Source organism: Neodiprion fabricii, chromosome 3, assembly GCF_021155785.1.
Source record: "Neodiprion fabricii isolate iyNeoFabr1 chromosome 3, iyNeoFabr1.1, whole genome shotgun sequence".
NCBI lineage: Eukaryota > Metazoa > Arthropoda > Insecta > Hymenoptera > Diprionidae > Neodiprion > Neodiprion fabricii.
The window spans coordinates 13,483,009-13,506,244 of record NC_060241.1 but is presented as its reverse complement, the minus strand read 5'-3'; the positions used below and the strand labels follow the sequence as shown (position 1 = coordinate 13,506,244).

The window sequence follows — 23,236 nt, the reverse complement described above, 5'->3', positions numbered from 1 at the left end:
AAAAATATATTGTATCTAATTCTTTGCCAAAGTTATGAATTTTTGAAAAAAATGGGAGTCTAATTTGTTATTGTTAATAAAAAATCGAATTTTGCATTATGAGATTCGCGCTTTGGCACAAGAATCCAACTTCTCCCACACAATCCACATGCCAAATTAAAAAAATATCTGAGAGATGACTGATCCGGTTGACGCGGAAGCCCATATACTTGATTTAATTTTCCGTAATTCAGTTGTGTCTCAGTTAATTCTCAACATTTCAGTTATATTCAGTGATTCAGTTAATTCTCGTTAATCAAGTTATTTTACATTCGTCCAGGTGAATTGTAATTGAGCCGAAAATCCATTGACTCGTCAGTTCGGCGAGATATTTCCCCGTCGGTTTGATGCGAAATTTTATTACCAAGTCATACCTCGTTCTGTTGGGTGAGATTTATTAGAGACGAGATAATCCTGGACACAAATTCAACGTATATTTAGGGGTCAATGCGATAATTGTCTCTTCGTGCTTTCTAAAAGGAGTAATTAATTCCCTGCAGAGGTTCCTCGAGAATCTGTGAGAAAAATCGCACGCGAGCTGAACCGTCCGTTCAAGTACCAGCCGGTGCAAAAGCTGTGCCCAGGTGATGCCGAACGAAGACTGACGTACTGTCGCTGGGGACTGGAGCGTCTGCAGGAGGATCCCGATTTCTTCAGGAAGGTGTGCTTCACGGACGAAGCGCTGTTCACGAACCTCGAACTCGTCAACAAGGAGAACTGTCGTTGGTAGGCTCCGGAAAACCCACACTGGATCGTCGAACAGGACAACCAGCACCGTTGGAAGCTCCACGTCTGGGTTGGAGTATTACAGGACAGGATCCTCGGGCCCATTTTCCTCGACGGAAATCTCACGTCAGCCAAGTACACGACCGTACTCACCGAGGAACTCCTCCGCCTGATGGACGGAAACCCCATCGGTATGGACCAGGTTTGGTGGCAGCAGGACGGGGCCCCTGCTCACAACAGTAACGCGAACAAGGCAATCCTGGACGCCATGTTCCCGGAGCGCTGGATCGGTACGAGAGGTCCGGTTAGGTGGCCAGCGCGCTCACCAGATCTCACCGTCTGTGATTTCTGGTTCTGGAGTAGAGTCAAGCAAATCGTCTACGAACGGGCCCCCACAACAAAACACGACATGCGCCACCGCATCGCCGAAGCGTGTGCCGCTATTCCTGTTAGGGAGATGCAACGGGTGCGAGAGTCGATCCGGAAACGGCTCGCACTTACTGTCCAGCAGAACGGAGGGCACATCGAGCATCTCCTCAGGCAACGGAACCAGGAATGAAATGTGAGATATGAATCTTTTTACAAATCTTCAATGATTGACAACGCGAAACTGTCATGAATTATTATTATTGTTATATAGAGGGTTAAAAAAAAATCCTCAGATGTGTGAAAATAATATAACAGAAGTGGTGGGACGTCAAAACTCTCTTTGTTTGCTACCGCACACAAAACTGTATATGATATTTGAATAACATAGGAATCGTTATCATCGAAAAGGCACCTCGTATTTTTCTTATTGTGCTGTTTAATGTTGAAAATAGGTTAGACGATAGTCCCGTGGGATCTCGAGGATAAGCAAGGTACGGCTATCGGCGGACACGAAGAGCTGGCAAAATCAGACGTGAAACGCAAGACAAGTTTCTTTTTATTAAACGCTCGTATTAAACACTACAAAACTCTAATGATTGATTCTTATTGCGAAGAAATTTGAGCTTCAGCGTTTCTGTAATGCGAGAATGGTGTCACGAAAATCGTAAAAAGTCGAGTGCACATTCGTTTGTTTTTGATGCACGTTAAACTGCATCTGTAGTTTCAAAAATGTCAAATCTAATTTTATCAAAATATGTGCCTCGTATTTTTTTAATCCTCATATTTGATTCTCAAAAACAGATGCGACGACAGTTCCGTGTGGTGTGGACGACAGCTAGGAATGGCTTTTGGCGGACGATAACACAGAACGAGACGAGAAATGAAATGCAAGACAAGTTTCTTTCTATTAAACGCTCGTATTAAACACTACAAAACTCTAATGATTGATTCTTATTGCGAAGAAATTTGAGCTTCAGCGTTTCTGTAATGCGAGAATGGTGTCACGAAAATCGTAAAAAGTCGAGTGCACATTCGTTTGTTTTTGATGCACGTTAAACTGCATCTGTAGTTTCAAAAATGTCAAATCTAATTTCATCAAAATATCTGCCTCGTATTTTTCTAATCCTCATATTTGATTCTCAAAAACAGATGCGACGACAATTCCGTGTGGTGTGGACGACAGCTAGGAATGGCTTTTGGCGGACGATAACACAGAACGAGACCAGAAATGAAATACAAGACAAGTTTCTTTTTACTACAGGCTCGTATTGAATACTACTGAACTCTAATGAATCTTATTGCAAATAAGCCTGAGTTTCAGCGTTTCTGTAACGCGAGAATGGTGTCACGAAAATGGTGAGAAGTCTAGTTCACATCCGTTTGTTAGATTTAATTTCATCAAAATATTTGCCTCGTATTGTTCTAATCGTGATATTTGATTCTCAAAAACAGGTACGACGACAGTTCCGTGGGATGTGGACGACAGCAAGGAACGGTTTTTGGTGGTGGTTTTAGTGGGTATTCTGTAAGGCGAGTCCCACACTCCTGGGAGTGACGGTACCCTACCTAGGGTGGTCCATAAAGGATTTCCCCACCGATTTGGCCATACGCAAAGAAAACAAAAAAAAAAAAAAAAATAAAGAAATAAGTAAATGAATGAATAAATAAATGAACGACTCAACGAATGAATTGATGAATAAATAAATGAATGAATCAATGAATAATTAAATCAATGAATGAATGAATGAATCGATGAATAATTAAATGAATGAATGAATGAATGAATGAACAAATAAATAAATCAAATAATTATAAATAATTATATGTACACGCACGAATACAGTATCTCAGATCACGTCGATTCAGAAATTTGAACTTGTATGTCGAGGTGGTGCACTCGTGATCTGTGAAAAAATACACCATTTACAATAATGCTGCGTCCGTTTCATAATGCATTAAAATTTCAGTAAATAATGCTTCAATTCAATGTCTTCAACAAAATGTTGTGTAGCTACATTATGAAACTGCGACTACAGTCGCAATTAAAACAAAGAAACGAACAAATGCGTTAATCAATCGAATTCACGGAACACTTTTCAAATTGTCCTGAAAGTAACAGCACCGAGTAGCGGAAAACGATCTGTTGGTAATACTTTTACACTAAATGGTCACTAATTTTGATAAGATAATTATCATTTTCAAATTGTCGTCAAGTACGGTCGAGCATAGGGTACGACGTGTGGGTTGACAATGTGCAAATGGCCGCCGTCACAGAGATTATGTACAAGAGTCGGAAAGAAACGAACCGAGCACTCTTCAAAATTATCTTAGACAACGATAGTTTGACAGAGATGAGTCCAACCGGGAAAGGCAAACACGAAGCAATGCCGGAGAATATTTATTACGCAGTGAAAAGTAATTACGCATTATTCAATGTATGAAATGTAGCGGGCAACATTGCAAATATTATGCCCGCGTCCCTGTAAATTTCAGCATTCGTTGAAAAAATTTTCAGCGAGGAGGACGGATTAACATAAGAAGAGTATCGAAGGTGCATAATTCTGTTGTGCAATACTATGCGCGATCCCAAAAAAATAACGGATTCCCGAATTTACGCATTGTACATATTTTGAATGAAACAAAATATTTCATTGCACATGTAAAAACCAATCAAACATTTGTATTACCATATCTGTAAGGAATTGTATAGAATTAAGTATCAAATCTCTGCATCGGTTTACAAACTCAATATTATTTTGCTAATTATTGTCATTGACGAACTGTCATTGAATTGAAATGTAAAGTGAAGCGTGGCGGTCGCATTTACGAAAAAATACTGTGTTTGTCGCCCACGAAACGGGCCCACGAAATGGAAAAATCACAGGTAAAAGGTAGATGAATCATAACCTGACGATTATTCCTTCATGCTTCTACTTCTGTCATAACATCGGCCATACTTTCGCCGTACTTTAACGATACCTCAGCCTGTCGTGCTTCGTACATACTTATGTCATCTGGATAAGAATAGTACGATTTTCGTATTGAAGTAAAGAGCAATGCAAGGGTTTCGTTCTGAACAAATGCGAGTCATTTCCTTCTTACGCATTACGTATCAATTTGTCGGACAATTAACGAAATTCCAGAATGCAACGGCATATTTTCATCGAAAATAATTTCGAACCGTGGTTTACTGACCCCGGTTTGATCATTGCGTGAAAATAACGCTGGGTCGTGGCAATATTGCGCTCATTGTTACTACTAGAATCACAGAAAAGTCGGCCACCCATGTGCTTTGTTGCCGCGGAAATATTCGACGTACGAAAGTAAATACACGGTGTCAGAATTAACCAATTTTCGCGCATCGTTCTCCAGAATACAAATAAACTGACCTAAAATTTAGCGACGAACAAGCAATACACTTTTTCGGGTGGATTCTGTTCGTTTCTCGAAATCATTTTTGTGTAAAATAAGAGTGATAAGCCTTTGTCAATAATGCTGCACTTTGACGGAATCGGGATGATTCGATGATCATTTTCGAAAGAATTTCAATTTTTGCGCTACATCATCTCGACGTCGCCGCGTCGGCAAACGGTAATAGCGGGATCTTGATCGGCCGGATCGGCCACGCGCGAGCGTTCGCTAACCTCCGTGCTACAACGCTTGTCACTGGCAACCGATGATAACAAAATGCTTGTTAACCTCCCGTTATGCTGCTTTCGTGTAATTATCATTGATAATTTTAAATGCGGACGTTTTTGTCACGCTTCTCTCAATGCAGATATTTTCAAACTACTAATCTTGCTGCTCGCCTAGCTGCAAACAGAGAAAGTCAGTCCAACGGAACTCATCGCGCAGAATCGTCAATGACATATCGTATACCGCTACCTGGACTCGGGTGAAGTTGGCGCTGGTCGATTTTGCCAGATATTTCAATTCCACCTGTTCCGCCAGTTAGTACCGAATTTTCGACAAAAAGTTCGAATTTTGAGATTTATTTCTGGGTGATTGGTTTGACGAATCCCGGAAAATTTTTGATATCCGCGCTCAGGATTTTGCGTATTTTCAGAAAAAAAAATTAAACCCTATTCTTGTTCTCGAAATCGAAAAATTTTTTTTCGCGCGCAAAAACGGCTGTTTCTAAAAAAATTTCGACTTCACTATCGGAGAGATCGTTGCAAATCCTTCAAAAATCACGCAAAAAATTTCTCAAATTATCACACGGCTAGATTTTGGAGGGGGGTGGCCACCTCATCGTGGTCACCCTGTATATATATATGTATATACATATATATATTTATATATATACACACACACACATGTGTGTATATACATTTATATATATTTATATTATACATGAATATAATAGAATATAAACGCAGGTAATTAAGTTGAATCTCTCTATCTAATAAAAAAGTTTCAAACAAACGAACGTAGAAAAAAATTATAATAACAATAGTAAAAAAAAGATTATAATAACAATAGTATACGCATGAAGTTGGCGGTGGGGTGAGATGCCGAAAACAAAACAAAAAGCATCTAGCAAGCCCTTCGACAGCTGTCATCGGCTGTTTATGACAGTCTTCGACAAATATCTTTATAGGTGTCTGTTTCTAAAGCGCAAAAAATGAACATGCAAACGAAAATTATCAAGATGATTCCCGACGGGAATTGTCTTTTTCGCGCGTTGGGGTATTGTGTAAACGGCACTCAAGAGCGACACGCAGAGGTGAGACTGAGTATCGTTTCAAATATAGTGGATAATTGGTCTACGTTTGCGGGTTTTATTACAGGTAATGAGTCAAACGGTGATGTGATTAGGTCACCTGGTGATTACAAATCACATATGAATAAAAATGCAATATATGCAGCTGCGGACATTTTTGAGATATATTTGATCGTGTATCGCGAAGAACAAATTCATCCACACCGGATCGGATCACAAAATGGAACACAATTCTCGCTTCTCTTCACCGGCGACGGAGACAGTGGACACTTTGATGTCTTGCAGTACCAAAATAAAATTCAGATAGTGAGTAATAAGTATGAAAAGTAACAATCAAATAATAGTAAATCTAAATATATCACCAAACAGTCAAAAGGACAGCCAGGATTTACGATGACAATGGGGAAAGGAGGAGTTCCAACCAGCAGACAAGGCGATGGAGACGGTGGATGGTCGGACGTATCACAAAAGAAAAAGGAAAATAAAATTGCAAGTGCGAATAACCAAATAAGCCAGAGAATAATAATAAAAAAATATTCTCATAATCAGGCAAGAGGACGACCAGGATCTATGTTAACCACAAGAGAAAGAGGTGTTTTGCAGAGTGAACAGCAACACAAATATAGAGAAAAAAATTATATAAAGAAGGTGATTTTGGAGAATAACGGGCAGAGCGGTAGTAAAAATAATTCAGCAAGTCAAGGAGATAGATCGATATCAATAGAGAAGGAACACCAATTTTCAATCAACGAATGGAAGCTTCGATTGATGAAAAAAAGAAAAGTGAGCACAGAAGCAATTGAAGTGGACAGCAAGTGCAGACTTGTCATCAAATCAACATGCAGGAATTCGCCTGTCTACTAGACAATGCGTAAGGAAAAAGTAAGGCGCGAAGCGCCGAACAACGAGGCGCGTAGCGCCGAACAACGAGGCGCGTAGCGCCGAGATGGGGTTAGCGCGCGAAGCGCGCAGGGGCGAAGCCCCTAGTAATTTAATAAAATAAAAAATGACTCCTTTGAATAAATTTTTTTCCTTGAATTAAAGTTCAATCAATTTCGAAAAATTAAAAATATTAAATTAAATGAATAATAATTTATCTATTTGTATGTTATCTTTAAATTTCGTAATAAGTTCTAATCCATTGCATAAATGTTCCAAATTACAATTCTTAAAGTAAATTGAATGGCATTTTCCTAATGAATAATATTTTTATTTCAATTAATATGAGAGCAGATAATTAAAAAATACATGGGATTTTTCGAATAATTACATATAATTTTAGAAAATTTAAATCACGTGAAAAATTTTTTTTTTTTAAATTTCTTTTTTTTTTAAAAGTGAATTAAAAGTTATCACATATATATACACACACACATATATATATCTATATATATTTAAAAATTTTACATATTATACATTAATATAATAGAATATAAATGGTGGTAATTAAGTTGAATAATTCAATGAAATAAAGAATGATTTATTAAAATGAATTATTTTTCTTAAACTATTCAATAATTAGTTTTTAAAAATTAAAAATATGCAATTGAATAAACAATAATACATCGATCTGTATGTTTACTTTGAATTCCATAATTAGTTCTGATTCATTGTATAAATGTTCGGAATTCTAATTCATAAAGTAAATTATATGGCATTTTTCTATTGAGTAATATTCTTACTTTAATTAATATGCGAGCAGATTATTAAAAAATATATAGGAATTTTTTAATAATGAGATAAAATTTTACAAAATTTCAATAACGTGAAAAAATTTCCCTTTTTTTAAAAAGTAAATGGAAAATTATAATATATATATACACACACATATTTATATACATATATGTATATATATTTATTTTATACATTGATATTATAGAATATAAATGGGGGTAATCAAGTTAAATAATTTAATAAAATGAAAAATGATTTATTTTGATGAATTATTTATCCTAAATTTAAGATTTATTAATTTTTAAAAATTAAAAATATGAAATTAAATAAATGATAATTTATCTATCTGCATGTTTTCTTCAAATTTCATAATTATTTCTAATTTATTGTATAAATGTTCCAGATTTTAATTCATAAAGTAAATTAAATGGCATTTTTCTAATGAATAATATTTTCATTTTAATTATTATGTGAGCAGATGATTAAAAAATATATAGGATTTTTTTAATAATTATACATAAATTCAAAAAATTTAAATCATGTAAAACAAAAGTTTTTTTCAAAATTTCTTTTTTTTCAAAAGTAAATTAAAAATTATAATATATATATATATATATATATATATATATATATATTATATACACACACATTATATATAGATTTATATATACTTATATTATAAAATAATATAATAGAATATAAATGGAGGTAATTAAGTCAAATTATTTAATAAAATAGAAAATGATTTATTTTAATAAATTATTTTTCTTAAATTACAGACTAAATAATTTTTAAAAATTAGAAATATGAAATTAAATAGATAATAATACATTCATCTGTATGTTTTCTCAAAATTTAATATTTAGTTCTAATTCATTGTATAAATGTTCCAAATTACAATTCATAAAGTAAATTGAATGGCATTTTTCTAATGCATAATATTTTGATTCTCATTAATATGTGAGCAGATAATTAAGAAATATGTAGGATTTTTTTAACAATTATATATAATTTTAAAAACTTTTAATAACGTAAAAAAAATTTTTTTTTTCCAAATTTTTTTTTTTTTTCTTTCAAGTAAACGAAAAATTATAATATATATATATATATATATATATATATATATATATATATATATATATATATATATATATTTATATATATATATATATATATATATATGTCAGAAACACACAAATAACGTGTGTTAAAAATAAACTAGAGAGAGCGAGAGTGTGCTCTCAAGACACAATAAATATCTCACTGACGGCCGCAGTGACACAGCGTACAGAATTTATTAAATGATTCGATACAAAGATTAAAAGATGCAGGATAATCGTTATAAGGAGATCTCTCGAAGGTGGTGCTAGCGGAGTGTATCGCACAGAGCCTATTTTCAAAGTATATTTCGACTCGATGACTCGAGCGAGAGTGTCCGGAATCCATTTCCCAAAAGCCTGAGACCTCTTCGGCCTTCTCTATTCTTTATGACCTAGGCCTCTACGCGACACAACCCACTCGTGGTACCTGCACCACGCACCCGCAATAGGCTAAGTATTTCTTAAACATCCTGACAACATCTGGTCACTCGATGTTCGACTTATGACCCTCCATAAACGTCATAAAAAGGTCGAGTGCGTCGTCCGGACTTCGTCCTCGACCGCGATGCGACACGGCCATACTGACTAGCACGCGTCTCGAGTGCCCAGTATTCAACCATTTAGTTCACTTCTGAAACACAAAAACAAGCATCGAACGATCGAGCATTAGTTTACGTTCGGCTTTCCTGACTCTACAAGTTCGTCCGTGTCCTTTATGCTTTTGCTGTATTTTTCTCTTAAATACTCTACAGTCACACTGTAGGTCCTATTACCAAGATACAAATGGCTCTGCAGGCATGCCCCACGCATCCGTGCAATTTCTAACCATTGTCCACTCACAATAGCTCTGTAGGCATGTCTTCCACATCCATACATGTTCTAACTATCGTTTTTACTTACAATAGCTCTGCAGGCATGTCTTCCACATCCATACATGTTCTAACTTTCGTTTTCACTTACAATAGCTCTGCAGGCATGCCGTACGCATCCGTACATGTTCTAACCATTGTTTCCATCCACAATAGCTCTGCAGGCATGCCGTACGCATCCGTACATGTTCTAACCATTGTTTCCAACTACAATAGCTCTGCAGACATGCCGTACGCATTCGTACATGTTCTCACTATTGTTTCCATCCACAATAGGTCTGCAGGCATGCCTTACGCATCCGTACATGTTCTAACTATTGTGCCTCGTCGAATCATTCTCAAGTTACATTTAGGCTTTGGGTTCGAGGATTCTGGGTGATCAAGTCCAGCGAGCATCGAGAGCCAAAGTCGCACTCTCGAATTGAAACAACGATAACCCACAGAGCGCCCTGCTCTCTTTCGGATTTCTACACATAAATCCGACTCAACCAGAACCACATGTTCTCTCCGAATTCTCAGCTACACGATTCTGTGGTCGTCTTCTTCATTTTCTGCGACACAGCTGTCCTGACTTGTCTCATCCCCTGGAGCTGCGATCAGTTTATCATGAGATACCTTAATGCTACTGCGACCTCTCAATCCAGAGCCTACTTTCTTGACAAGATACCTATCGTTCTGAAGCACCGCAACGACTTCTACGGGACCGCGATATTTCGCGTCCAACTTCGTCTTTATCCTGTCATTGTTTCTCACCATTACAAAATCTCCAATTTTGAATGGCTTAACCGGTTTGTTCTTTCTATCGAACCTCTCTTTCTCCTTCGTGGCTTCCGCTGTCATGCTACTTGCAGCCTCTGCCCTAAGTTCATTGAAATTATCGTTTTCGGCTTCCACGCTACCGTGCTTCACGCGTTCAATCTCAATTGCATTTATTTTTGTACCAAATGAAATCTCAGCGGGACTCTTCCCTATTGTTTTGTGAACAGTCGAATTTATCGCAAGCTGCACTCTGCCTAACTCATTTTGCCATCTCTTTCCCTGGGCCTTGCTTACCGATAGCATATTCCTCATGGTCCACATGACCCTCTCAACCTGACCGTTAGCTCTCGGCGTCCCTGAAGCTATTAGGTGTAACACGATATTCTTTTCCTCACGAAATTTCTTAAATCGCGCATTTGTAAACCCTGAACCTTGGTCACAAATGATTCGTTTCGGTACCCCAAAAGTAAACGAGTGTTTCTCAACCTGATCAATTGTTGTTTCCGCGTCCAAGCGGTTTATCCAATTTCGTGTCACGAATTTCGTAAATCCGTCTATAATTACGAAAACGTACTCTTTCTTCTCAGAAGGACCTGATAATTTGCCTGATATGTCTATGTGAATCGTACGCCACGGAGTCTCGTCTTTTTCTATCGGATGTAGCTGTGCTTGAGATGGTCTCGATACTGATTTGCAAGTTTGACACAGAATACAATTAGCTACAAATTTCTTTACTTGCTTTGACATATGAGGAAACCAATAAAGCTCGTACAGTTTGTCTAAAGTCTTTTCCCAGCCTAGATGGCAAATATTCGCGTGTACGTGATGTATGAGCGACCATACCATTAATCTGGGTACTATGGGCAATGTGAATTGCCTACCCTTCCTCTCTATTGTTCGCATCAAGATTTTATCCTTTATCGTATAAGTTTCGCAGCCTCTGATCCGTCAGGTACTTCGCGGTATAAGGTTTTTATTTCGTTGTCTTTTTGTTGAGCTACAATTAACCAGTCGTCAGCTAGTTCTATTATTTTATTCGCGTCGACTTTATTAACTTTCATTACGGTTCCCTTCGAAACAGGGTTTCTTGACAAGAAATTGGCGTGCTTCATTCTCTCTCCCGCGCGATATTCAATGTCAAAGTCGAAGGATTGTAAAAATGCCCACCAACGGTAAACTCGTGGCGTTAAATCTTTTTTAAGGCTAGCAGCCTTGAGTGAGTTACAGTCCGTTACAACTAGAAATTTGCGTCCAACTAGGTACTGTCTAAAGTGCTTTATTGCATTTACAACTGCAAGGCTCTCGAGTTCATACGAATGATAATGGGTTTCAGCGTCTATGGTACGTTTGCTATAATAAGCGACCGGATGTTTTTCTTTGTCATCGCGTTGGAGTAATACAGCGCGATACCCGAGGGCACTAGCGTCAGTATGCAGTTCGATCGGAAGATTAGGGTCGAATATTCGCAGCAACGGTTCTGATGTTAAATGTTCAATGAGCTTGTTTCTAGCGTCGGTGTGTTCGTCTGTCCACGTTATCGTCTTGGTGCTACCTGCAGTCAGTTTATAGAGAGGAGCTGCTACCTGCGAGAACCTTGATATAAACCTACGAAAATAAGATGCTAATCCTAGCAATTGCCTTACCTGGGTCTGCGTTCGGGGGATGGGCGATTGCACCAGTGCTTCGATTTTTAGAAGGTTGGGCCTCAGCTCTCCGTTCGATACAGTGTATCCCAGGTATTCAATTTGCGTTTTCAAGAATTTACATTTATTCAAATTAAACGAGAACCCATTCTCAGCCAGTTTTGTCGTTACAATTTTCAGTCTATCAAAAGCTTCTTGTTCGGTTTTGCCAGGTATAAGGACATCATCTAAATAAACAATCGCATACGAGTATCTCAATTCTCCCAGTGCGTTGTTAATTGCTCTTTGATACACGGATGGTGCGTTCATCAGCCCAAATGGCATTGTCAAGTATTCGTAATGTCCGTCAGGTGTAATAAATGCAAGTTTCTCTATCGAGTTCTCCTCTACGGGTATCTGATGGAAGCCCGCTACCATATCTAACGACGAGAAATAATGCGCTTTACACAGACGATCTAATTGGTCCTGTATCAGCGGTAGTGGATAACGGTCTGCTACCGTATTTGAGTTTAATTCCCGAAAATCCACGCATAGCCTATCCGATCCATCCTTTTTCTTTACTAAGATGATTGGACTAGAAAACGGACTTCTACTTTCTCGAACAATTCCTGCCTTAAGCATTTTGTCAACCAAACCTCTCACAGTTTGCCGTTCTACATCGCCTAGCTTGTAAGGGCGTCTCTGCACGAGTTTGTTTTCGTCTTTCAATCGAATCTCAAGACTACCGGAAGTGACTCGAATCTTGGGGGACTCAACACTCATATTTTCCTCATACATTCTCAAAAATTCAACGAGTGCTTTTCTCATATTAATTGAATCACAATCGACAGCATTGATACTAATTTCCAAGTTACACGAGCCGATGAATTCGTCTACTTTTGCAAATTTTATCACGGATCCGTCCAACGTGACTGAGACACCGTCTGCTAACAATTCTTTACCCAGAATTATATCCTCGGACGAAGTTTCGTCCGCTACCACATACAAATCAATCTCAACATTTATGCCATTTAAATCGGCCAAAACAGAGATTTGCTCACAGCAATCTACATATCCATTTCCAAGGCCTCTTAACCGCGTTGAGACGCACCGTTTCCTACCGGGCAGCCTTTCCACCAAACTCGCTTTTACCAACGAGCAGTCTGAACCAGAATCGAAAATAAATGTCAACACCCTACCGTCAGCCAGCTTCAAAGTACTTTTGGTAGAGGTCAAATTGCAAAGCCTCACGATTTTCTCTTCCTTCTTTGGACAGTTCGTGGAGATGTGACCCTCTTCCTTGCAGTTGTAACAGGTCAACGCCTTCTTGAAATACGCGCCCTTGCCGTCCCGTGACTTGCTGCTGTGTGACTTCGAGGATGATCTGCAATCGGCCTGACGATGTCCCTTCCTTCTGCAACTGTAGCACTCGATATCCGAACGGTGCGACTTCCCATCTCGCGGCGTCGGAGTCTTAGTGTGTGGACCAGGGGCTCCGAAGGATGCACGCGGTCGATGGTGATTGGTCGTTTTTCCATCGAGGTACGACATTGCTTCTTGTAGGTTGCGAGGTGATTCGCGTACGAAAATATTTCGCACAAATCGGTTCTGGAACGAGTACGACAATCCAGTCAGTTGGGTAGCGGTCTCGTCCACCGATTTCCGTTCCTTGAGCGACGCTTTGATCTTCCTCCCCCTCTTCATGAAATTCTCGATCGTGAACTCGGCGTCGTCGGTCCAAATCGAATGGAGTTCTGAAGCGACGTTTTTGTTCTTTGCATACGCGCTCATAAATTCAGCACGAATTTCAGTCCAGTGTTTTCCAGAAGGGTCCATACCGGTGAACCACTGAGCTGCTTCGTCCTTGAACGCTTTAGCCAGATGCTGGACGACTTCCCAATTGTCCGGTTTGTAACGTCGAATCCATTCATCAACCATCTTTGCCCAGCCAGTGGCGTCCGTCGTTTTTGGATCGAATTTAACAAGGTCCATCGGTGCCCGTACTCGTCGAGTAAGCAAAGCAATCAGTCGCAGATTCTCTTCCTCCAGCCTTGACCTAGGTTCTCTCCGTTTATGTTTTGTGCGCGCAGAATCATCAGATTCAAGTTCCGATTCGGATGTAGACGGAGATCGTTTTCTTTTTCGTTTTCGAGATCGTACACTGTCTGTCTCAATAGCATTTTTTTACTGACCCTTGCTACCACACCGGCATTGTTTTCATCAGATTCAACCACATCACTGGCACTGTTTTCGCCGTCTTTTGTCATAGTCGTATTTCAGAGTTTTCACAATTTTCACGTGAACTATATCGTCTAATATCTGAGTTGAAAGTTCTTTATCCCACTTCTGATGTCAGAAACACACAAATAACGTGTGTTAAAAATAAACTAGAGAGAGCGAGAGTGTGCTCTCAAGACACAATAAATATCTCACTGACGGCCGCAGTGACACAGCGTACAGAATTTATTAAATGATTCGATACAAAGATTAAAAGATGCAGGATAATCGTTATAAGGAGATCTCTCGAAGGTGGTGCTAGCGGAGTGTATCGCGCAGAGCCTTTTTCAAAGTATGATCTTTTCGACTCGATGACTCGAGCGAGAGTGTCCGGAATCCATTCCCCAGAAGCCTGAGACCTCTTCGGCCTTCTTCATTTTTTATGACCTAGGCCTCTACGCGATACAACCCACTCGTGGTACCTGCACCACGCACCCGCCTGAGGCTGAGTATTTCTTAAACATCCTGACGACATCTGGTCATTCGATGTTCGACTTATGACCCTCCATAAACGTCATAAAAAGGTCGAGTGCGTCGTCCGGACTTCGTCCTCGACTGCGATGCGACATATATACATATATATATATATATATACACACACACATATGTGTATGTACATTTATATATATTTATATTATACATTAATATAATAGAGTATGAATGCAGATAATTAAGTCAAATAATTTAATCTCTCTATCTAATAAAAAAGTTTCAAACAAATGAACGTAGAAAAAGATTATAATAACATTAGTAAAAAAAAGATTATAATAACAGTAGTAAAAAAAGATTATAATAACAATAGTATACGCATGAAGTTGGCGGTGGGCCGAGATCCCGAAAACAAAACATAAAGCATCTAGGAAACCCTTTGACAGCTGTCATCGGCTGTTTATGACAAATATCTTCATAGGTATCTGTTTCTGACGCGCAAAAAATGACAATGCAAATGAAAATTATCAAGATGATTCCCGACGGGAATTGTCTTTTTCGCGCGTTGGCGTATTGTGTATACGGGACTCAAGATCGACACGCAGAGGTGAGACTGAGTATCGTTTCAAATATAGTGGATAATTGGTCTACATTTGCGGGTTTTATTACAGGTAATGAGTCAAACGGTGCTGTGATTAGGTCACCTGGTGATTACAAATCACACATGAAGAAAAATGGAATATATGGGGGAGAAGCAGAATTAGCTGCAGCTGCGGACATTTTTAAAATATGTTTAATCGTGTATCGCGAAGAACAAATTCATCCGCACGGGATCAGATCACAAAATGAAATACAATTCTCACTACTCTTTACCGGCGACGGTGACAGTGGACACTTTGATGTCTTGCAGAACCAAACTAAAATTCAGATAGTGAGTAATAAGTATGAAAAGTAACCATCAAATAATAGTAAATCTAAATATATCACCAAACAGTCAAAAGGACAGCCCGGATTTACGATGACAATGGAGAAAGGAGGAGTTTCAAGCAGCAGACAAGGCGATGAAGATGGTGGGTGGTCGGAAGTATCACAAAAGAAAGAGGAAAATGAAATTGTAAGTGCGAAGAACCAAATAAGCCATAGAATAATATCCATCAAATATTCGTATAACTAGGTAAGAGGACAACCAGGATCGATATTGACCACAAAAGAAGGAGGTGTTTTGCGGAATGAACAGCAACGCAAATATAGAGAAAAAAATAATATAAAGAAGATGATTTTGGAGAATAACCGGCAGAGCGGTAGTAAAAATAATTCAACGAAGGGTGTAGAAGAATTAGAAGAATCGATTGTGATGATTGATTTGGAAAATAAATTAAGAGGACGACCAACCAATGTGATAGACATAGAAGAGCGAAAAATTAGACGACGAGAACAGCAGCGAAAATATAGGGAAGCGAATGAAAAATATCATACTGGCTTTTCAACCAACGAACAGAAAGGAAGAGTTTCAACCAGCAGACAAGGCGATGGAGACGGTGGATGGTCGGACGTATCACAAAAGAAAAAGGAAAATAAAATTGTGATGATTGATTTGGAAAATAAATCAAGAGGACGACCAACCAATGTGACGGACATAGAAGAGCGAAAAATTAGACGACGAGAACAGCAGCGAAAATATAGGGAAGCGAACAAAAAATATCATACTGGCTTGTCAACCAACGAACAGAAAGGAGGAGTTTCAACCAGCAGACAAGGCGATGGAGACGGTGGATGGTCGGACTTATCACAAAAGAAAAAAGAAAATAAAATTGTAAGTGCGAATAACCAAATAAGCCAGAGAAGAATAATAAACAAATATTTCTATAACCAGGCAAGAGGACGACCAGGATCTATGTTAACCACAAAAGAAAGACGTGTTTTGCGGAATGAACAGCAACGCAAATATAGAGAAAAAAATAATATAAAGAAGGTGATTTTGGAGAATAACGGGCAGAGCGGTAGCAAAAATAATTCAGCAAGTCAAGGAGATAGATCGATATCAATAGAGAAGGAACACCAATTTTCAACCAACGAATGGAAGCTTAGATTGATGAAAAAAAGAAAAGCAAGCATAGAAGGAATTGAAGCGGATAGCAAGAGACAACGAGATAAAACGACAGACGAAAACGTGTGTCGACGACTTATAAGCAAGAATAACGTGTCGGAAATTCATGTTTGTGATGAAATATTAAGTGACAGTGATACGTTGAATTCGATGGAGAAGGAACTGTGTGTATTCAGCCAAACAATAGAAGATAACAGAGACAGGTTGGAATTAGACAGAAACAGAAAACGAGTGGAAGCAATGAACAGTGAATCAATCATTGCTGAGCATCGTTACAACGGGGATATTGAAAAAGGCACTTTTAAAACTGTAGAACAACTACACATGGGTGAAATGAACGTAAAATGTGAACATTGCAATGCAGAAAGGTTCAAATATGAAACAGGAAGGGTGGCAAATAATTGCTGTCATGGAGGAAAAATAACATTACCACCATTAACGGAATATCCTGATGTACTTCAATGTCTGCGAGAAGGGAATGACGAAGTATCAAGACACTTCAGACAGCATATACGATCATATAATGACGCGTTTGCGTTTGCATCATTTAATTGTACCGTGGCAGATATGGGGAATTCAGGACCATATGTGATGAAAATAATCGGGGATGTGAGTTACAAAATATCTACGAGTTTAGAGACCGCAAACAATAACCGACCGAGATATGGACAAATTTACATCTACGACGTACAAACTCAGCTAGCGCTGAGAGAAAATGATGCAAGAAGAGCAAATCTGTTAGAAATTATTGGTAGACTGATAATAGATATCAATCCTCATGCAGCAAATTTTAGAACAACGTACGAGCGATTTGTTAAGGGAGAAAGCCTGGTGAGATTAAACTTTATAGCACTTAAGGAAGACGATAGACGGCGGTAAAATGCGCCAACTTGTGGTGAGCTAGCAGCTCTGATCGTTTCAGATGACGGGGCAGTATCTGAAAATATAGAAGTACAAGTATTTCCAAAACAAGACCGTGCAGTTGGATATGTGCCGAGATATTCGCATCACGTTGATCCAATGACTTTTCCATTACTATTTCCGAGCGGTGATTTAGGATGGAGCTATAATATGAAACACGTAGGAACAAACAAGAAAATCTCTCCTGTTCAATATTATGGACATCGATCGGCCTTACGTCGAGGCGAAGCACAGAATCAGTTGTTGCGGAGCGGACGATTGACACAACACTATGTGATTCACGCATATCTCACAATTGAATCGCAGCGTTTATTGTTTTTAAGAAATAATCAGAAGCAATTGCGTGTAAAATGTTACAAAGGAATGACTGATCACATATCAAATAGTGAAGCGAATGCGTCGGATCGAACAAGACTTGGGAACCAAATGATTTTACAATCATCATTTTCCGGCAGCATGCGACATATGCAACAGCAGTACCAAGATGCAATGGCAATAACAAGGAAAGTTGGACGACCGGATTTATTTATTACAATGACATGTAATCCTAAGTGGCCGGAAATATGTACGGTATTGAAAGATTTTCCTACAGGTACCACTGTAAATGACATTCCAACAATAGCTTGTCGAATATTCAACATGCGGCTACAACAGGCACTAAAGGAAATCGAAAGCGGTTCAGTATTTGGAAAGATTGAAGGATACGTATACACAGTTGAATTTCAGAAAAGAGGCTTACCGCATGCTCACATACTATTTATCTTAAATAACAATGACAAACTTTTGACTCCAGAAGCAATTGACAGTTTTATATCTGCAGAAATACCAGACAAACGAATACATCAACAACTATATCAATCTGTCACATCACACATGCTACACGGCCCTCACACATCCAAAATACCATGCTGGAATTCGGTAACGAAGTCATGCTCAAAGAAATTTCCGAAAGACTTAGTGGAAAATACTGATATAAGCGGTGGCGGTTTTCCAAAGTATCGCAGACGAAAAAATACAGACATAAATTATTACCGCAACCGCGTGGAAGGAAGAAATATCCAAGTAAACAACAGCATGGTTGTGCCTCACAATCCATACCTACTTGCAAAGTACGACTGCCACATGAACGTAGAATATTGTGCGTCAATAATGGCTATTAAATATGTCTTCAAGTACATCCACAAGGGACATGATCGTGCAAGAGTACAGATAACTGATTCAAACAGCGAGAGTGATGGTCAGCCAATAATCAACGAAATATAGGATTATGTAGATTCGCGTTACGTAGGACCGATGGAAGCAGCTTGGCGTATACTAGAACTGCCAATGCATGGACGAAGTCATGCCGTCACACGCTTACCTGTACACCTACCGGGGCAGCAATACGCAACGTTTGAGGAAGGTAGAGAAGTCGAAGCCGCTACAAATGAAAAAAAGTGGAGAACCCATCTTATTGCATGGTTTGAATTGAACAGCATAGATGAAATGGCAAGAAATATAACTTACGCGAACACGCCAGATTACTATTCGTTTCAAGAAACAACAAAAACGTGGAAAAAAAGAAAATATGCATGTAAAGTAGTTAGTAGAATGACAAATGTTTCACCAAGGGATTCCGAAAGATTTCACCTCAAACTAATCCTTGGACATGCGACAAATGCAAGGAGTTTTATAGACTTACGCACTGTAAACGGGAAGTAATGGAATACATTTAGAGAGGCTGTAGTGGATATGGGTTTAACTGCGACAAATGACGAAGCTTTCAAAATATTCGACGAAGCTGTTTCAATACTTATGCCGAAACGGTTACGTCATTTTTTTGTGTGGTATTTAATCGGTGAAATGCCATCGAACGCGATAGATTTATGGAATACTTACAAGAAAGCACTATCTGAAGACTTCGTGGATCAGCTGGAAATAGAGCACTATGTGCAATTGAGCATCTTCTCAGAGCTGAGGCAAGATCATGTGCAGATTTTTACTTACCAATACCGGAGATAATTTTCGAAAATGAAGCGGAAGAAATAACAGTGGAAAATATAGAAACCTTTTCAAAGAAAGGCAATGAACTGGTGAAGCAATTGAACAACGATCAGAAAATAATTTATACACAAATTTTTGATAATATTATGGATAACAAAAGTACTGATAGAAAGCAAGAAAAATGCTTTTACATCGATGGATCAGGAGGAACAGGAAAAACATTTTTATACAACGCATTGTACTACATGTTGAAATCTGAAAAAAAAAATGTTGCATGTGTTGCTTGGACAGGTATAGCAGCCATCTTACTACCATATGGCACAACCGCGCACAAAATATTTGGCTTACCATTGACACTGCAAAAGGAAGGAACAATTTTCACAAATGCAACGATGAAGAAAAAAATACGAAGTATAGATGTAATTATATGGGATGAATGTTCGATGATACCGAAAATTGCTATAGAATTGATCGACAGAACGTTAAAAGATATAATGGAAGACGCATCACCGTTTGGTGGGAAGACTATAATACTAGGTGGAGACTTCAGACAAGTTTTACCCGTTGTGAAACGAGGAGGTAAACAACAAATAATAGAGGAAACAATTAAATACTCTACACTTTGGAGTATATTTGAAAAATTAAGCTTGAAAAAAAATATGCGAGCAAAGGAGGATGCCGCAAAGTTTTCAGAATGGTTACTTAATATAGGTAATGGAGAAGTGGAGTTGTTTGTACCAGAGAAAGAAATACAAAGCAACAATTTAATAGACGATTTATATCCAAGAAATTTGCCACTTGATGAATTAACAAACAGAGCCATCTTAGCTCCATTGAATGTCGAAGTTAATCAGTTAAATACAGAGATACTACGCAGAATGGATGGCAATATATTCGAATCAAAAAGCATAGATTACGCAACATTACAAGGAATTGATACTGCAGATGCAGCACTTGACGAAGAAGCTACTCTGCGATATCCGATAGAGTATTTAAATGGATTAACGCCATCAGGTTTACCACCACACAATCTACAGCTGAAAGTCGAAGCAATTGTGATGTCATTGCGAAATTTATCAATATCAGATGGTTTATGCAATGGAACACGGTTAGTTGTAAGAGAAATGCACTCTAGAATTTTGATTGGTGAACTTCTAATCGGAGAGCGAAAAGGGCAAATAGTAGAAATACCAAGAATTAAATTAGATACGCGGGGAGACACAGATATGCCATTTATCCTCCATAGGCGACAGTTTCCAGTCAGGTTGGCATTTGCAATAACTATAAATAAATCACAAGGACAAAGTTTTGACCACGTGGGAATATTCATTGACCGACCAATCTTTGGTCATGGTCAAATCTACGTTGCATTGTCACGATGCAGGTCGAAGAAAGGTATGAAAATTCAACTGAAAAAAAATGAAAATGCAATAAAGAACATTGCGTACAAGGAAATTATTGAATAAATACTGCATAATGTATATTCATCAAGGCCACAAACGAACAAATAAGCATGGATGAACTTAAAAGAGAAATGCACAGGAGGTGATAGGAGTTCGAGAGGCCGAGGGGTTGACCCCCTCTACTAACTCCACCGGGACCTCATACGAAGAAGGAAAAAAAAGTACATATAGAGGAGAAAAGAAGCAAAAGTGGAAGAAAAAGGAGAAGAGAATACAAATGAAAGGAATACAGAATCAGCAACGAAAGGAAAACCAACAAGAATATAAAAATCACTGAAAAAATGGACAACAGAGAAAAGAGAAAGAAAAGCCAAGAGGAGCAAGAAGATGCAAAAATAGGTAGCAGCATAAAACGATAAAGAGGAAATAAAGCACAACGTATGGAAATTTAAACAATCGCGATTTGTAATTGGATGTTCAAATACATAAATCATTTCCACTGAGTATTTTCTTATTTTGTGATTATTCAGATGTAAATTCACACGTGTCGGTCATTTGGTGAAAAAGCCGAAACGCATACAATGAAATAGAAACTTGTGAAAAAATAAAAGTTAGCCTATGAAATTAGGAAACAAATAGTAAGATTTGAAAAAAGATATAAAGATGTATTGACTGAGTTGAAGGTGAGAAAAAAATGTAAATTATCAGAAATAAAAAAATGATAAAAGTACAAATTTGTTGATGTAAAATTGCAAATATTTCTACGATATTCATACCATATTAAATTTCTAGATAAATAAAAGAAATATATAAGTACATATCTATCATACCTATACATGCAACAACAAAATTAATTACAAATAATTATATTCCAACATTTGACAGTTCAAATGAAACAGCGTAGCTAATAAAAAGAAGCAAAAAAATAAGAATAGGTGAGCGCTACCCAGTTTAGTGATATTTTGTTTTGTAAACAGATAAATTAAATCAAACATGCCGAACAAAGTAAGTATATCATTGGAAATATGAATGAATAAATAGCAAAGTAAGCAGTATGATAAAATTAATGAAAATTTCTCGAAACAGGACAGCGACGAGGTTTTGCAGCGGTCGTGCGAGAAAATACCAGGTGAAGCATATCGATATAATATAATAGTATGTAAATCCAAATTCAACTCGGCAGACCAAAGAGCAGGACACTTTTTGAGAATCATTACCAGTGAATTCTACAGCTAGCCATTAAAAATGGAAAAATAATTACTTATATACAATCATTTGTCAAAAAAAGAAAAAAATATCGACATTTTAAAATACAGTCAAACACGTATGAGTCCCTAAGCAAATAATTTAACGCCTATTTTACCAAAACAAGATGACGGATTAGATGATCTGCTGTGCGCAGCAGCAGAAGCAGTAGAGGAGGAGCTGTTGCTTGAGACGGACAACGAAGAGTGGTCCGTGTATGTATGGTAAATGAAAATTATACAAGGAAATGTAAAGAAAATGATAAAAAATTCATCATTCCACAGCAAAAACATCCCGAAGTCCCAAAAACGAAAGAGGTCAACTTCGAACTAAATTTCAAGTAAAAAATGTAAAATAAATTTATTTGAAAAGCAAAAAGGATTGATATCAATTATTTGTACATTATAAACCAGACACAGTATATCTATATGTAAAGCCTATCCAACACAAAACTCGATTCAAAAGAAGAAGTTTCTAGAAAGAAACAAAACTCATGGAAAAACAAAAGACCAATACAAAACAAACAACTTCAATTATTGAAAACATCAGTTCGTTGTTGTTCTCCGGCCGGCATGCACGCCGGCCGGGGCCTATCCTATACTCCCCAACTCCTCAACTCCTCGACTAATCAATCACGCAATTGCACAACTCTTCAATTCCCTCAAGAGCCCTTCTAAATATTGGTCAATAATGTGTGCAACAACTCGACATCGTTCAAAGAAAAATGATAATCGACTGAGAGCCCGAAGGAGATACATGACCAGGACTCCGTATTCACAGCTCAACATCAGTCCGCGCAATGGGATCTCAACGGTCCAAGGAGCTGCGCCCGCATCTTGCTCCGCCTTGATGGCAACGAATGTAAGCTCTTTGAGAAGTTTGTTAATTAATGAAAAATAATTCAATTCTATTTTGAAAGACCCGTAAAAGAAGAAGAGATTGTGTTTCAAAATTTGCTTGCCAAAGAAAACACAAATATTACATGAAATT

The 23,236-nt window shown here is 38.0% G+C and overlaps 1 protein-coding gene across 1 annotated transcript; it reads left to right on the top strand.

Annotated features, from left to right (window-relative positions):
• Positions 1-16,844: 16,844 nt before the first annotated feature.
• Positions 16,845-21,064, top strand: LOC124178246. Its single transcript, XM_046561484.1, has 4 exons — positions 16,845-17,569; positions 18,071-18,852; positions 18,904-19,188; positions 19,527-21,064. The coding sequence occupies exons 1-4, from the start codon at positions 16,845-16,847 to the stop codon at positions 21,062-21,064; spliced, it is 3,330 nt and encodes a 1,109-aa protein (XP_046417440.1).
• The last annotated feature ends 2,172 nt before the right edge of the window (positions 21,065-23,236 follow it).